Source organism: Pagrus pagrus (assembly GCF_965226575.1).
Source record: "Pagrus pagrus genome assembly, chromosome: 5".
NCBI classification, from domain to species: Eukaryota; Metazoa; Chordata; class Actinopteri; order Spariformes; family Sparidae; genus Pagrus; species Pagrus pagrus.
In genome coordinates this window covers 23,914,287-23,930,727 of record NC_140189.1, presented here as the reverse complement: position 1 = coordinate 23,930,727, position 16,441 = coordinate 23,914,287, and the positions used below count along the sequence as shown (strand labels likewise).

The following is a 16,441-nucleotide window of genomic DNA, read 5'->3' as shown; positions in this document are numbered from 1 at the left end:
TCATTCAATTAAAACAAGAAAGCAATTCCCTTTCAAAATGTTAAGAGGATTCTGCAGAGGATTTGCTTATATAATTTTGTCCTATGATGAAAGTTAAAAATTCAGTCACCCATTGCATTTAATGTATATTTTATGAACAAATCCTGGAAAATGAGACCGAACACTTTGGGCACCATGGACAGCGTCCACACTGACTGCAGCACAGTCTTGATGCTGTCAGTGAAGTTACAGTAGGTATAGTGATACTGATGCTGCAGCACCCTGATGTATCTGTTATCAGTCAGCTCTCCTTTATTGGGAGCAGGACTCTCCTCATCTAAACACACAATATTTCCAATAACTGAGCTGTAACTACTTGGTCTGCACGCCTAAAAATATCATATGAAAATAGGAAGACTATGAAATAACCACAAATGTTGAATTGAAAAAAGAATTTAACATTGCAACAAAAAGACCAACCAGCACTAATCATGTTATGATCTGCAAGAGATGGAAAATAGCAACCAGTGTGCGAAGTCAAAACTGTATAGCCTATAAGCAAGGTCAGGATGCTGATAGAGCTGTTCAAACTAGTGACAAAATCATGAACTAGAAAATGACTCATAAAATGCTCAATCAACTTAAATGTATATAGCCAGCCAGGTTCACCCATAAGAGAGAAATGTGCCATGAAAATGACGAAGCATCAATCCGACAATGTAAACCAAAGAACCAACAGCAGATTCAGCACAATAGTTTGCAGAACCATATAACTGCACCAGGAAAGTATTCAGTGTGTTATGTGTGTAGTGAACAAATACACAAATCAAATCATCAGAAAAGCACTTCACAGTTTTCATACAACTTTTTGTCTACTACCAGTATCATTCCTCATACTGCAAATTCTTTATGAAAAAATTTTGTTTTTCTTTCTTTTCTTTTTTAAAAAAAATATATCTTACCTCTCCAGATCCCCGCCTCCTGTCAGGAAGCACTAGAGTATTGGCATGGCTGCCAGGGACTATAGTAGATCCTATACTCATTCTGGGTCCAACTAACATGTAGCGCTTGTCTCCAGATCTGTACTGGATGCTGTGACACAGAGTCCCGTCATAATTAGTCTCTTGTAGATATTTAGAAGTATAGTCTGTGGATTTGGAGCACTGCATCGCAATCAGCACGATGATACTGATGATAAAAAGTAGAGAAACTGAGCCCAAAGTTATCATCAGATAAAATGTCACATTGTCCTCCTCGTCAACTTTAGTGGCACTTTTGACATCAGAAGCAGCAAAAGCCTCTTTGGGCTCCACAAGTTTGACAATGACAGTAGCTGTTGCTGAGAGAGAAACGTTCCCATTGTCTTTGACCAGTATGAGCAGTTTATGCTCAGCCTCGTCTGTCTCTGTGAATGAGCGAAGTGTTCTGATCTGTCCTGTATAGCGGTCCAAACCAAAGAGACTGTGGTCAGTAACTTCCTGCAGTGAAAACAGTAACCAGCCATTATATCCTATGTCAGCGTCATAGGCTCTGACTTTAGTGACCAAGTGTCCTGCGTTCACATTGCGGGGAATCTCCTCCACACCTTCAGCAGAACCGTTGGAGCTGACTGGATACAGGATGACTGGAGCGTTGTCGTTCTGATCCAGAATGAACACGTTCACTGTGACGTTGCTGCTCAGTGATGGAGCTCCAGAATCTGTGGCCACAACTTGGAACTGGAACGTTTTCAGAACTTCAAAGTCAAAACTTTTTAAAGCGGTGATGTGTCCATTATCAGAGTTAATGTTTAGGAATGAAGCCAATTTATTTTCTTCCCTTCCATCTCTGAGGATATGATAGGATATCAGAGCATTGTCGCTCTCATCACGATCAAAAGCTTTAACAGAAAACACAGAGGTACCCGGCTCATTACCCTCTGTGACATAGAAAGTATATGGACTCAGTGAAAACTCTGGACTGTTGTCATTCACATCTGACACCACAACACTAATTGTCTTTTCAGATGATAATGGAGGTTGACCAGCATCTTTTGCAGTTATTGTTAGTTCATAATGTGACTGTTTCTCTCTGTCCAGAGGAGATTTGGTGACTAATGAATACATTTTGTCCTTTAAGGATGGTGATAATGTAAAAGGAACATCATCACTTATGGAGCAAATAACTTTTCCATTCAGACCAGAGTCCAAGTCATTTACACTGATAAGAGCAACTGTAGTTCCAGGTCTTGAATCTTCAGGGATGGAGCTTGAAAATGAGGTAACTTCAATCTCAGGTGCATTATCATTCACATCTACTATCTTAATAATGACGCTTTTTTCTGTAGCCAGTGGAGCCAGACCTTTATCTGATGCTTGAATTTCAATTTCATATTTGTCCTTGTGCTCATAATCTATTAAACCTTTGACAATTATCTCACCTGTTGATGGATTTATATCAAATAGCTTTAACAGCCTTTGATTTATACTGTTGGTAAATGAATAAACTACTTCTCCGTTTGGACCTTCATCTAAGTCAGTTGCATTAACTTGTATGACTGTTGTACCTACTGGAGCATTTTCATTAAGCATCACAGAATAAACTTCTTGAGAGAAAACAGGTGCGTTATCATTAATATCTAAAACATTTACTTTAATATTCATCTCGCCAGATTTCGGAGGTTTCCCTCCATCCAGAACAGTCAGCACTAATGAGTGACTTCCTGCTGTTTCCCTATCTAAGGATTTCTGTACTACTAATATTGGTATTTTACCATCGTCCCCTTTATCCTTAACTTCCAATCGGAAATTATCATTGTCGCTAAGTTTATAGCGTTGCACTGAGAAATGACCACTGTCCGGATCACGCGACGCTTTTAGCTGAATACGTACTCCGGGTAACACAGACTCTGAAATCTCCAAAGTTGTTTCCTCGTCTGGGAAAGTGGGAGAATGGTCATTTATATCCAGCACCTCCACCTCAACATAATGGACCTCCAGCGGGTTTTCTAGGACGGTTTTCAGATTTATTAAACACGTACTGCTCTGTGCGCACACCTCTTCTCTGTCAATCTTTCGGCTCACATACAGGATGCCATCGTTCTGATTTACATGGAAAAGCGGATCCGTATTGCTCGAAACAATCCGATACCGTCTTTCTTTCAGGGTGCTTTTATCTAATCCCAGATCTTTCGCTATATTTCCAACCACAGTTCCTTCGTTCACTTCCTCAGAGATTGAATATCTTATTTGCGCCGAGGCCACGCTCCACAAAAGCACAGCAACCACGCAGCCGACCAGATATCCTCGCGCCCGTCGTGGCTCGTATCTTCTTTGTTCCATGGTTAAACCCGAAAACATCAGTAATCCATCACGAGGAAAATATCTACGTTGTATAGACGGAACCCAACACTTTCCTGTCTTTGAACAGTCATCGACTTTCTATATAGCCAGAAACTGCAGCAAATCCATCATTTACACAAAATAAGCAGAGAAACGATCCTGCCAGCGTCGAAGTCTGAATGTTATCAGGAGGTGGAACCAAATAGCAGTGACGACAAGCTCGGGCAACGCTGACTTTTTACATAACACTGACACCATGCGACCTTATTTCTCACTGCAGAAAATGTAAGGATATTCTGCACATGAGGTCAGTCGTAGTTTGGTTTTTAGTCACAGCGAATAAAGTCAGCTGAGTACATGGAAAGAGGTCAGGAGGCTCCAGACTGTAAATAAGTGACCACAAACCTGCCGTCAAAAATGCTAAATATGTGTCTTTAAATATGTTTTGAAAGCTGCACATAACACTAATGAATATAGTCTACATGCAGTACAATGATTATTTTATGAATTAGGACACTGTTTAAACGATATTAGCATCAACAAATGAAGCCAACAACTTTCAGCACCAAGGACAGCGATCACGAGCCATTGCAGTTCAGTATGACCTGCACTGTGAAAGTTTTATCACATCCTTTCAACTTATTCAATTGTACTTTCCTTGAGGAGATTCTTCAAACTATGTCAAACCAGACATGGATTTAGAATTGATAGAGTTAGTAGATGTGTTGACAAAGTGAGTGACTGCGAAAATGAAGATATATAGAGCTAATGAACTACTCAAGTCAACCTAGATTACCCTCTCTCACTCTCACAGCATGTAAGTCCTAGAAATGGCACAAGGTAATAACTGCCAGAGGAAACCAGGGAAAGCAAAAATCCAGTGTCATGCACCACATTAGGCAATATATGCATACTTGATATGTTCAATACACAAACAATACAATTGGTCCTTACAGTTTGCACTTAAATATGTCTTACCTCTCCAGAGCCTCTCCTCCTGTCAGGGAGCACTAGAGTATTGGCATGGCTGCCAGGGACTATAGTAGATCCTATACTCATTCTGGGTCCAACTAACATGTAGCGCTTGTCTCCAGATCTGTACTGGATGCTGTGACACAGAGTCCCATCATAATTAGTCTCTTGTAGATATTTAGAAGTATAGTCTGTGGATTTGGAGCACTGCATCGCAATCAGCACGATGATACTGATGATAAAAAGTAGAGACACTGAGCCCAAAGTTATCATCAGATAAAATGTCACATTGTCCTCCTCGTCAACTTTAGTGGCACTTTTGACATCAGAAGCAGCAAAAGCCTCTTTGGGCTCCACAAGTTTGACAATGACAGTAGCTGTTGCTGAGAGAGAAACGTTCCCATTGTCTTTGACCAGTATGAGCAGTTTATGCTCAGCCTCGTCTGTCTCTGTGAATGAGCGAAGTGTTCTGATCTGTCCTGTATAGCGGTCCAAACCAAAGAGACTGTGGTCAGTAACTTCCTGCAGTGAAAACAGTAACCAGCCGTTATATCCTATATCAGCGTCATAGGCTCTGACTTTAGTCACCAAGTGTCCTGCGTTCACATTGCGGGGAATCTCCTCCACACCTTCAGCAGAACCGTTGGAGCTGACTGGATACAGGATGACTGGAGCGTTGTCGTTCTGATCCAGAATGAACACGTTCACTGTGACGTTGCTGCTCAGTGACGGAGCTCCAGAATCTGTGGCGACAACTTGGAACTGGAACGTTTTCAGAACTTCAAAGTCAAAACTTTTTAGTGCCAGAATATCTCCAGTTTCTGAGTTCATGTTGAGAAATGAAGCCAATTTATTTTCTTCCCTTCCATCTCTGAGGATATGATAGGATATCAGAGCATTGTCGTTCTCATCACGATCAAACGCTTTAACAGAAAACACAGAGGTACCCGGCTCATTACCCTCTGTGACATAGAAAGTATATGGACTCAGTGAAAACTCTGGACTGTTGTCATTCACATCTGACACCACAACACTTATTGTCTTTTCAGATGATAATGGAGGTTGACCAGCATCTTTTGCAGTTATTGTTAGTTCATAATGGGACTGTTTCTCTCTGTCCAGAGGAGATTTTGTGACTAATGAATACATGTTGTCCTTTAAGGATGGTGATAATGTAAAAGGAACATCATCACTTATGGAGCAAATAACTTTTCCATTGAGACCAGAGTCCAAGTCATTTACACTGATAAGAGCAACTGTAGTTCCAGGTCTGGAGTCTTCAGGGATGGAGCTCGAAAATGAGGTAACTTCAATCTCAGGTGCATTATCATTAACGTCAACTATCTTAATAATGACGCTTTTCTCTGTTGTAAGCGGAGCAAAACCTTTATCTGATGCTTCAATTTCTATGTCGTACTTGTCCTTTTGCTCATAGTCTATAATACCTTTGACAACTATCTCGCCTGTGGATGTATTAATATCAAAAGTATTTAATATATTTTTATTCATACTCTTGCTGAATGAGTAAACAACATCTCCGTTTGAACCTTCATCTAAATCAGTTGCATTCACTTGTGTGACTGTGGTACCTACTGGAACATTTTCATTGAGCATCACAGAATAAACTTCTTGAGAGAAAGCAGGTGCGTTATCATTAATATCTAAAACATTTACTATTATATCCATATTACCAGATTTCGGAGGTTTCCCTCCATCTATCGCCGTCAGTACTAATGAGTGGCTTCCTGCTGCTTCTCTGTCTAAAGATTTTTGAACAACTAATATGGGTATTTTACCATCATCTCCTCTATTCTTAATTTCCAAACGGAAGTGATCGTTCTGGCTGAGTTTATATTGCTGTACGGAAAAATGACCACTGTCTGGATCCCGTGAAGGTTTTAGCTGAAATCGTGCTCCAGGCAACACGGACTCTGAAATCTCCAACGTTGTTTCCTCGTCCGGGAAAGTGGGAGAATGGTCATTTATATCCAGCACCTCCACTTCAACATAGTGCACCTCCAGCGGGTTTTCTAGCACCGTTTTCAGATTTATTAAACACGTACTGCTCTGTGCGCACACCTCTTCTCTGTCAATCTTTCGGCTCACATACAGGATGCCATCGTTCTGATTTACATGGAAAAGCGGATCCGTATTACTCGAAACAATCCGATACCGTCTTTCTTTCAGCGTGCTTTTATCTAATCCCAGATCCTTTGCTATATTTCCAACCACAGTTCCTTCGTTCACTTCCTCAGAGATTGAATATCTTATTTGCGCCGAGGCCACGCTCCACAAAAGCACAGCAACCACGCAGCCGACCAGATATCCTCGCGCCCGTCGTGGCTTGTATCTTCTTTGTTCCATGGTTAAACCCGAAAACATCAGTAATCCATCACGAGGAAAATATCTACGATGTATAGACGGAATCCAACACTTTCCTGTCTTCGAACAGTCATCGACTTTCTATATAGACTGAAACTGCAGCAAATCCATCATTTACACAAAATAAGCAGAGAAACGATCCTGCCAGTGTCGAAGTCTGAATGTTATCAGGAGGTGGAACCAAATAGCAGTGACGACAAGCTCGGGCAACGCTGACTTTTTACATAACACTGACACCATGCGACCTTATTTCTCACTGCAGAAAATGTAAGGATATGCTGCACATGAGGTCAGTCGTAGTTTGGTTTTTAGTCACAGCGAATAAAGTCAGCTGAGTACATGGAAAGAGATCAGGAGGCTCCAGACTGTAAATAAGTGACCACAAACCTGCCGTCAAAAATGTTTAATATGCGTGTGTGTGTGTGTGTGTGGGTGTGTGTGTGTGTATATATGTTATGAACTAGGACCCTTTTTAAACGATATTAGTATCAACAAATGAAGCCAACAACTTTCAGCACCAAGGACAGCGATCACAAGGCAGTGCAGTTCAGTATGACCTTCACTGTGAAGGCATTATCACATCCTTTCAAGTTATTCAATTATAGTTTCTAACTGCCAGAGGAAACCAGGGAAAGAAAAAATATCCCGTGCCGTGCAACACATTAGGCAGGCTACGCATACTTGATATGTTCAGTACACAAACAACACAATTAGTCCTTCCAGTTTACACTTAAATATGCCTTACCTCTCCAGATCCTCTCCTCCTGTCAGGAAGCACTAGTGTGTTGGCATGGCTGCCAGGGACTATAGTAGATCCTATACTCATTCTGGGTCCAACTAACATGTAGCGTTTGTCTCCAGATCTGTACTGGATGCTGTGACACAGAGTCCCATCATAATTAGTCTCTTGCAGATATTTAGAAGTATAGTCTGTGGATTTGGAGCACTGCATCGCAATCAGCACGATGATACTGATGATAAAAAGTAGAGAAACTGAGCCCAAAGTTATCATCAGATAAAATGTCACATTGTCCTCCTCGTCAACTTTAGTGGCACTTTTAACATCAGAAGCAGCAAAAGCCTCTTTGGGCTCCACAAGTTTGACAATGACAGTAGCTGTTGCTGAGAGAGAAACGTTCCCGTTGTCTTTGACCAGTATGAGCAGTTTATGCTCAGCCTCGTCTGTCTCTGTGAATGAGCGAAGTGTTCTGATCTGTCCTGTATAGCGGTCCAAACCAAAGAGACTGTGGTCAGTAACTTCCTGCAGTGAAAACAGTAACCAGCCGTTATATCCTATATCAGCGTCATAGGCTCTGACTTTAGTCACCAAGTGTCCTGCGTTCACATTGCGGGGAATCTCCTCCACACCTTCAGCAGAACCGTTGGAGCTGACTGGATACAGGATGACTGGAGCGTTGTCGTTCTGATCCAGAATGAACACGTTCACTGTGACGTTGCTGCTCAGTGACGGAGCTCCAGAATCTGTGGCGACAACTTGGAACTGGAACGTTTTCAGAACTTCAAAGTCAAAACTTTTTAAAGCCAGAATATCTCCAGTTTCTGAGTTGATATTTAAAAACGAGGTCAATTTATTATCTCCGCTTGCTTCTCTCAAAATATGATATGAAATGAGAGCATTATCACTTTCATCACGATCAGAGGCTTTAACTGAAACTACTGAGGCTCCGGGGCTGTTATTCTCGGTGATATAAAATGTATAGGGGCTTGATGAAAACTGTGGACTGTTGTCATTTACATCTGATACTACAACGCTTATGGTCTTTTCAGCTGAAAATGACGGCTCACCTGTATCTTTTGCAACAATTGTGACATCATATTGGGAAACACTTTCTCTGTCCAGCTGCGACCTGGTTACAACAGCATACATATTTTCTTGTAATGATGGAGATAAAGTAAAAGGAACATCTTCGCTGATTGTACAAATCACTTTCCCATTTATTCCAGAGTCTAAATCACTGACACTAATCAGGGCCACTGTGGTTCCTATCTTTGAATCCTCCTTGATAGAGCTAGAAAATGATGTCACTTCTATCTCAGGTGCATTATCATTAACATCAATAACAGTTATCATCACACTTTTGTCAGTCGTTAGAGGAACTGGTCCCTTATCAGACGCCTGAATGTCAATTTCATAACTTTTACTTTTCTCGAAATCTATCTGACCGATTACTTGAATTTCACCAGTGTTTTCGTCTATGTTAAAAACATCCATTAATTTTAAATCAACTTCTTTACCAAATGAATATATTATTTCACTATTCGCACCCTGGTCCAAATCTGTCGCATTTACCTGAATCACTACAGTGCCAACAGGAACATTTTCTTTAAGTGTGGCAGAATACATTTCTTTATTAAACACTGGAGAGTTGTCATTAACATCAAGTACATCTACAATTATTTCTATAGCGCCAGACTTTGCTGGTTTTCCTCCATCAACGGCTGTTAGACGAAGCTTATGTTTCCCGGTTGTTTCTCTGTCCAACTGCTTCTGCAGAACTAAAAATGGTACTTTACGGTCCTCGCCTCTATCCTTCACCTCTAATCTAAAATAATCGTTATGGCTGAGTCTATACTGCTGAATGGAGAATTGGCCCACATCAGGGTCTCGTGCAGCCTGTAGTTGAAATCTCGCTCCTGGCAAGGCCGACTCGGAAATCTCAAGCCTTTTCTCTTTCTCTGGAAAAACCGGCGAGTGGTCATTTATATCAAGTATTTCCACCGCCACGTAGTGGATCTCCAGCGGGTTTTCTAGCACGGTTTTCAGATTGATCAAACATGGACTGATCCGGTCGCACACCTCCTCCCTGTCTATTCTTCTTTTCACATACAAGATCCCATCATTTTGATTCACATGAAACAGGGGTTCAGTTGAGCCCGTCACAATGCGATACCCTCTGTCTTTCAGTGCACTCTTATCGAGTCCCAGATCCTTGGCTATGTTCCCGACGACTGTTTCATCTGGAACCTCCTCAGATATCGAATATCTGATCTGTGCAGAAGCTCCGCTCCATAAGATATCCAAAACAACCATGACGGCAAACCAACGGTGTCGCTCCCTCCATGCTTTGTATCCCCTTTGTTCCATGACTCGGAGGCGATAAAGAACAGTCCTGTTACTGCGTCGTGATAACAAAATACACTCAATGCGTCATGTTTCTGAACAATGCCCAATGTTCGTTCTAACAAAAAATGTGTGAAATAAAACACACCCGTCGCCGCCAGACACGACCTAACGCTCAAGTGTGCTGTTTGAGATAAATGCAAGGGCTCGGTAGAAATAAAGCCCGTGACGTAAAGTGCGACCAGATGCACAGAATCGCTGAACTACACTGACACCAAGCGTTGAGATGGTTATACACACACATTACAGCAGTAATCATGTAGTGCATAAAAGACAATCTTAAAATATTCAGAGGCAACACGTCCCCACTCATCAAAACAGCTTTGACTTTTAACTCACATGTTGTAACTGGGGTCTTTCTTTTTGCATTTCAGGCACATAAAAAACAAACAAACAAAAAAACCCCAAAACAATTAAGGTATTAGAGGACATCACTCAAACACTCAACAACATGAACCAAAGCCGCCATACGTTGTAAAAGAGCATGCGATTGTACAAGCATTAATGAAATATATTATTAAAAATAGCATAGCAATGCGCCACCACTAAAATGAAAAAGCTGCCCTCAAATATTATGCATTAAAAGGTAAAATAAACTAGTTTGTAACTAGTTTAAAATGCTAAGCAGGAAGGTGTAGCTTCCCTGCTATTTCTACAGAGGCTTCTCACATATCATCAAAACATTTTCCCGCAAAGTATCCAGGGGATGGGGAAAATTACAACATCCAAAACATTAATCTTACCTCTCCAGATCCTCTCCTCCTGTCAGGGAGCACTAGTGTATTGGCATGGCTGCCAGGGACTATAGTAGATCCTATACTCATTCTGGGTCCAACTAACATGTAGCGTTTGTCTCCAGATCTGTACTGGATGCTGTGACACAAAGTCCCGTCATAATTAGTCTCTTGTAGATATTTAGAAGTATAGTCTGTGGTTTTGGAGCACTGCATCGCAATCAGCACGATGATACTGATGATAAAAAGTAGAGAAACTGAGCCCAAAGTTATCATCAGATAAAATGTCACATTGTCCTCCTCGTCAACTTTAGTGGCACTTTTAACATCAGAAGCAGCAAAAGCCTCTTTGGGCTCCACGAGTTTGACAATGACAGTAGCTGTTGCTGAGAGAGAAACGTTCCCGTTGTCTTTGACCAGTATGAGCAGTTTATGCTCAGCCTCGTCTGTCTCTGTGAATGAGCGAAGTGTTCTGATCTGTCCTGTATAGCGGTCCAAACCAAAGAGACTGTGGTCAGTAACTTCCTGCAGTGAAAAGAGTAACCAGCCGTTATATCCTATATCAGCGTCATAGGCTCTGACTTTAGTCACCAAGTGTCCTGCGTTCACATTGCGGGGAATCTCCTCCACACCTTCAGCAGAACCGTTGGAGCTGACTGGATACAGGATGACTGGAGCGTTGTCGTTCTGATCCAGAATGAACACGTTCACTGTGACGTTGCTGCTCAGTGACGGAGCTCCAGAATCTGTGGCCACAACTTGGAACTGGAACGTTTTCAGAACTTCAAAGTCAAAACTTTTTAAAGCTAAAATTTCTCCAGTTTCAGAGTTAATATTTAAAAAGGAAGCAAGCAAATTTTCTCTGCCTGCGTCTCTTAATATATGATACGAAATGAGAGCATTACTGCCCTCATCATCATCTCGCGCCGTGACTGATAAAATAGACACTCCCGGGTTGTTATTTTCAGTTATGTAGAAAGTATATGGGCTTTGAGAAAACACGGGGCTGTTATCATTCACATCTGACACAATTATTTGAATATTTTTGTCAGATGATAAGGAGGGTTCACCTGCATCTTTCGCAACAATTGTTACATCATACTGTGATATCTGTTCTCGATCCAACAGCAATTTTGTTACGAGAGAATACATGTTATTTTGTAAAGATGGGGTGAGGATAAAGGGAAGATCCTGGTTTATGTAACACATAACTTTTCCGTTGAGGCCAGAGTCCAAATCTTTAACACTAATCAATGCCACTGTAGTTCCTGGTTTTGAATTTTCTGGGAGCGCATGTGAAAAAGATGTCACTTCAATCTCTGGTGCATTATCGTTCATGTCAACAATATGTATAATAACGCTTTTATCTGTCGTGAGTGTGGCCGCACCTTTGTCTGATGCCTGGATGTCTATTTCGTATCTGTTGTATTCCTCAAAATCTACAGATCCTGCCACAGTAATCACTCCAGTCACAGAATTTAAATTAAAACGTGCACGCGCTCGTGCATCCACGTCATTGCCAAATGAATAAATAACTTCACCATTTGAACCCTCATCTAAATCTGTTGCAATAACTTGAACAACAGTTGTACCAAGAGGAGAATTCTCCTTTAGCTGCACAGTATAGGATTCTTGGGTGAAAACTGGGGGGTTATCATTGACATCGGAAACATTAACAATTATTGTCATGTTACCAGACCGCGGAGGTTTACCTCCGTCAATAGCTGTCAGAAGTAACGCATGCGTTTTGACAGATTCTCTATCAAGTGGCTTTTGTAGAATTAAACTCGGGGTTTTACGGTCTTCACCACGATCTTTCACTTCCAGCCGAAAATGTTCATTATGACTCAACCTGTACTGCTGAACAGATAGCGAACCACTGTCAGCATCACGCGCAGCTTGCAACTGAAATCTCGCTCCTGGTAATGCAGATTCATAAATCTCTAATATTTTTTTATTTTCGGGGAAGCTCGGTGCATGGTCGTTTACATCGACAATCTCCACTGCTACATAGTGGACCTCCAGTGGGTTTTCTAACACGGTTTTCAGGTCAATCACACAAACCTTGCTCCGGTCGCACACTTCCTCTCTGTCAATTTTTCGGTTCACATACAAGATACCGTCGTCTTGATTTACTCGAAAAGGAGGCTCTGTCGAGCCATACACAATACGGTACCCCCTCTCTTTCAGTGTGGTCTTGTCGAGACCTAAATCCTTAGCAATATTTCCAACAGCAGTTCCTTCTTTCACTTCTTCCGGGATGGAATATCGGAATTGTCCTGAAGCTCTGCCCCAGAACATAACCAGAACCACCATATAGACTCCCCACATTGTCTGCGCTCTCCATGTCTCGCGTCGTCTTTGTTCCATGATGTGAAGATGAAACATTGAAACGAAAAACAGATTTGAAAGAGCTATATTCGTATACTAACGCGAAATCCCTCCGTCACATTCGTTGCCATAATCCAACCATTATCCCACAGAGCATTTCGATTTTTCAAAGGTAAACTAAATTCAAGCCGTCTGCCCGTTAAAAGCTTCAGTCAGTGTTGGTTGTAAAGGAAGGGGATGGGTCTAGTGGCTATGACGAAAACATGTGGAAGTATTACTTGTCATTATACTGACACCAAGTGACCGCGATTCACACTGCAATACTATCTTTTGAAAAATAGAAAAATCCATTTAAAAAAGGAATTTTATGCCAACAAGAAAGCATTTTTAACAATAACATGCCATATTCCCACTTACAAAGCACAGAAGAGGCAAAGATGATCCTACACCTTCATTAAACAGATTATCCATGAAGACATTAACTGTTACATTACATTACATCACCGATTAATGACATGCCTCAAATGAGAGTGTCGCATTTTGCCCAAACAAGAGATTCAGCACCACGGACAGCAACAGCCAATACATGACTAACTTCCCCAGTGGGATCAGTTCAGTGAAGGCATTTTAACAAAACAGCAAAACTAGCTGTCTTTACTAAAAGATAAGTGTTTGCCATGAAGAAACTCAGCAATGCTTGTTTCATAACCATGAATATCAATGAATTAGATTACCGCAAATATTATTGAGCACAAGCTTCAAACCAAAGAGAATGTGATTGATATATGTATGCATTGTTATTCACAAAAAAATAAACAAAACAACTACAGGAGAGAGAGAGTCAAACTTTTGATCTTACCTCTGTAGATCCCCTCCTCCTGTCAGGGAGCACTAGTGTATTGGCATGGCTGCCAGGGACTATAGTAGATCCTATACTCATTCTGGGTCCAACTAACATGTAGCGTTTGTCTCCAGATCTGTACTGGATGCTGTGACACAGAGTCCCGTCATAATTAGTCTCTTGTAGATATTTAGAAGTATAGTCTGTGGATTTGGAGCACTGCATCGCAATCAGCACAATGATACTGATGATAAAAAGTAGAGAAACTGAGCCCAAAGTTATCATCAGATAAAATGTCACATTGTCCTCCTCGTCAACTTTAGTGGCACTTTTAACATCAGAAGCAGCAAAAGCCTCTTTGGGCTCCACAAGTTTGACAATGACAGTAGCTGTTGCTGAGAGAGAAACGTTCCCATTGTCTTTGACCAGTATGAGCAGTTTATGCTCAGCCTCGTCTGTCTCTGTGAATGAGCGAAGTGTTCTGATCTGTCCTGTATAGCGGTCCAAACCAAAGAGACTGTGGTCAGTAACTTCCTGCAGTGAAAACAGTAACCAGCCGTTATATCCTATATCAGCGTCATAGGCTCTGACTTTAGTCACCAAGTGTCCTGCGTTCACATTGCGGGGAATCTCCTCCACACCTTCAGCAGAACCGTTGGAGCTGACTGGATACAGGATGACTGGAGCGTTGTCGTTCTGATCCAGAATGAACACGTTCACTGTGACGTTGCTGCTCAGTGACGGAGCTCCAGAATCTGTGGCGACAACTTGGAACTGGAACGTTTTCAGAACTTCAAAGTCAAAACTTTTCAGCGCCACAATTTCTCCATTTTCAGAGTTTATGTTAAGATTCAGTGAATAGAGTTTGTTTTTCTCTGATCCATCTCTCAAAATATGATATGAAATACGAGAATTATCACCCTCGTCGAGGTCTGATGCCCTCACAGAAAACAGTGGAGCTCCTGGAGAGTTGTTCTCAGTAATATAATATATATAAGGACTGGCTGAGAACTCTGGACGGTTGTCATTCACATCTGACACAACAATACTTATGCTTTTCTCAGAAGACAACGACGGTACACCTGCATCTTTTGCAACAATTGTAACATCATATATGGACTGCTTTTCTCTATCTAGGGGAGACTTTGTGATAATAGAATACATGTTGTCTTGTGTTGAAGGGGATAATGTGAACGGAACATCTTCATTAAAAAAGCAAATAACTTTCCCGTTAAGACCAGAGTCTTTATCATGAACACTGATTAATGCCACAGTGGTTCCCAGTCTCGCATCCTCTGGTATTGCCCTTGAAAATGATGTAACCTCTATATGAGGAGTGTTATCATTTAAATCAACAATATTCACCAACACACTTTTGTCTGTCCTCAAAGGAGCTGATCCTTTATCAGACGCCTGTATATCAATTTCATAACTTTCCTCTAATTCAAAGTCTATCAGATCTTGAACAATAATTTCACCTGTAGCTGGATCTACACGAAATAGTTCACCTATTCTGCTATTCACATTTTTGCCTAATGAATACACAATCTCACCATTAGATCCTTCATCTAAGTCAGAAGCATTCACTTTGATAATTGTTGTGCCAATCGGAGAATTTTCTTTTAAAAGTACCGAATACGTGTCTTCGTTAAAAACTGGCATATTATCATTGACGTCAATGACATCAACAGTAATTTCAGCTGTTCCAGATTTACTTGGTTTCCCTCCATCAACTGCTGTAAGAAGCAACGTATGAGTTTTCTTCGTTTCCCTGTCTAGCGTCTTCAGTAAAACTAATATGGGTATTTTCCCATCTTTTCCACGATCTTTGACTTCCAAACGAAAATGATCATTAGGACTAAGTCTATACTCCTGTACCGAAAACTGGCCGACATCAGGGTCGCGTGCTGCCTGCAGTTGGAGGCGCAGGCCTGGTAACACCGACTCTGAAATTTCGAGGCGTGATTCCTTCGTTGAGAAGGTGGGAGAGTGGTCGTTCACATCCAGTACCTCCACAGTCACGTAATGAATTTCTAGAGGGTTTTCCAGCACTGTTTTTAAGTTGATCAAGCACACATTGCTCCGCTCACAAACCTTCTCCCTGTCAATTATTCGGTCAACATACAGTATTCCATCATCCTGGTTTACGTGGAAAAATGACTCTGTTGAGCCTTCAACAATACGACATCCTCTCTCTTTCAATGTGTTCTTCTCTAATCCCAGATCCTTCGCTATATTCCCAACAACAGTTCCTTCTTTAACTTCCTCAGCGATGGAATATCTTATCTGCGCCGAAGCTCTGTTCCAAAGCAGAATTGATGAAACAATGAAAGCGATCCAGCGCCATTGCTCTCTCGATCCTCCAAGTCCCTTCTGCTCCATAATTAGCAGATGAAAATGTGTCCCGTTGAGTCACAATGACGATTCCTTTATCATATGAAAGCAGATAGACTCAAGATAATATGCGCATTTTCCTGTGTATTATCAAAAGCGCAAGACGCTGAATATTCGCTGTGAGTGCAAAGGATGCATCCAGTACCGAAAAGCCATCCCACAAAGGGGAGGACCCATATATCTGACAAAGGGCTTCTCTTGAAACACTTTTCTGCTCACATACTGACACCAAGTGTTTACTTTCCAGATAGCTTGTTCATCCACATCTATAACAGAGTTTAAAGATGAACATTTTAAATATAATACTGACGGTTTCATTAAGAAACATTAGGTGTACATGCCATCG

The 16,441-nt window shown here is 41.3% G+C and overlaps 1 protein-coding gene across 6 annotated transcripts in view; it reads right to left on the bottom strand.

Annotated features, from left to right (window-relative positions):
- The window catches only part of LOC311257655 (protocadherin alpha-C2-like), a 172,652-nt gene that overhangs the window by 153,323 nt on the left and 2,888 nt on the right, over positions 1-16,441 (bottom strand). Inside the window, exon 1 of one of the 6 annotated variants that reach the window (XM_084353417.1) lies at positions 13,720-16,214. The exons of 1 other annotated variant lie outside the window; for it this stretch is intronic. In XM_084353417.1, the coding sequence (XP_084209543.1) occupies positions 13,720-16,083 (2,364 nt within the window). In that variant the 5' untranslated portion in view covers positions 16,084-16,214. Of the gene's footprint in view, positions 1-941; positions 3,486-4,277; positions 6,742-7,398; positions 9,923-10,538; positions 13,114-13,719; positions 16,215-16,441 lie in introns of those variants that run through there. 4 more of the 6 variants (XM_084353430.1, XM_084353418.1, XM_084353413.1 and 1 more) reach the window with 4 other exon arrangements.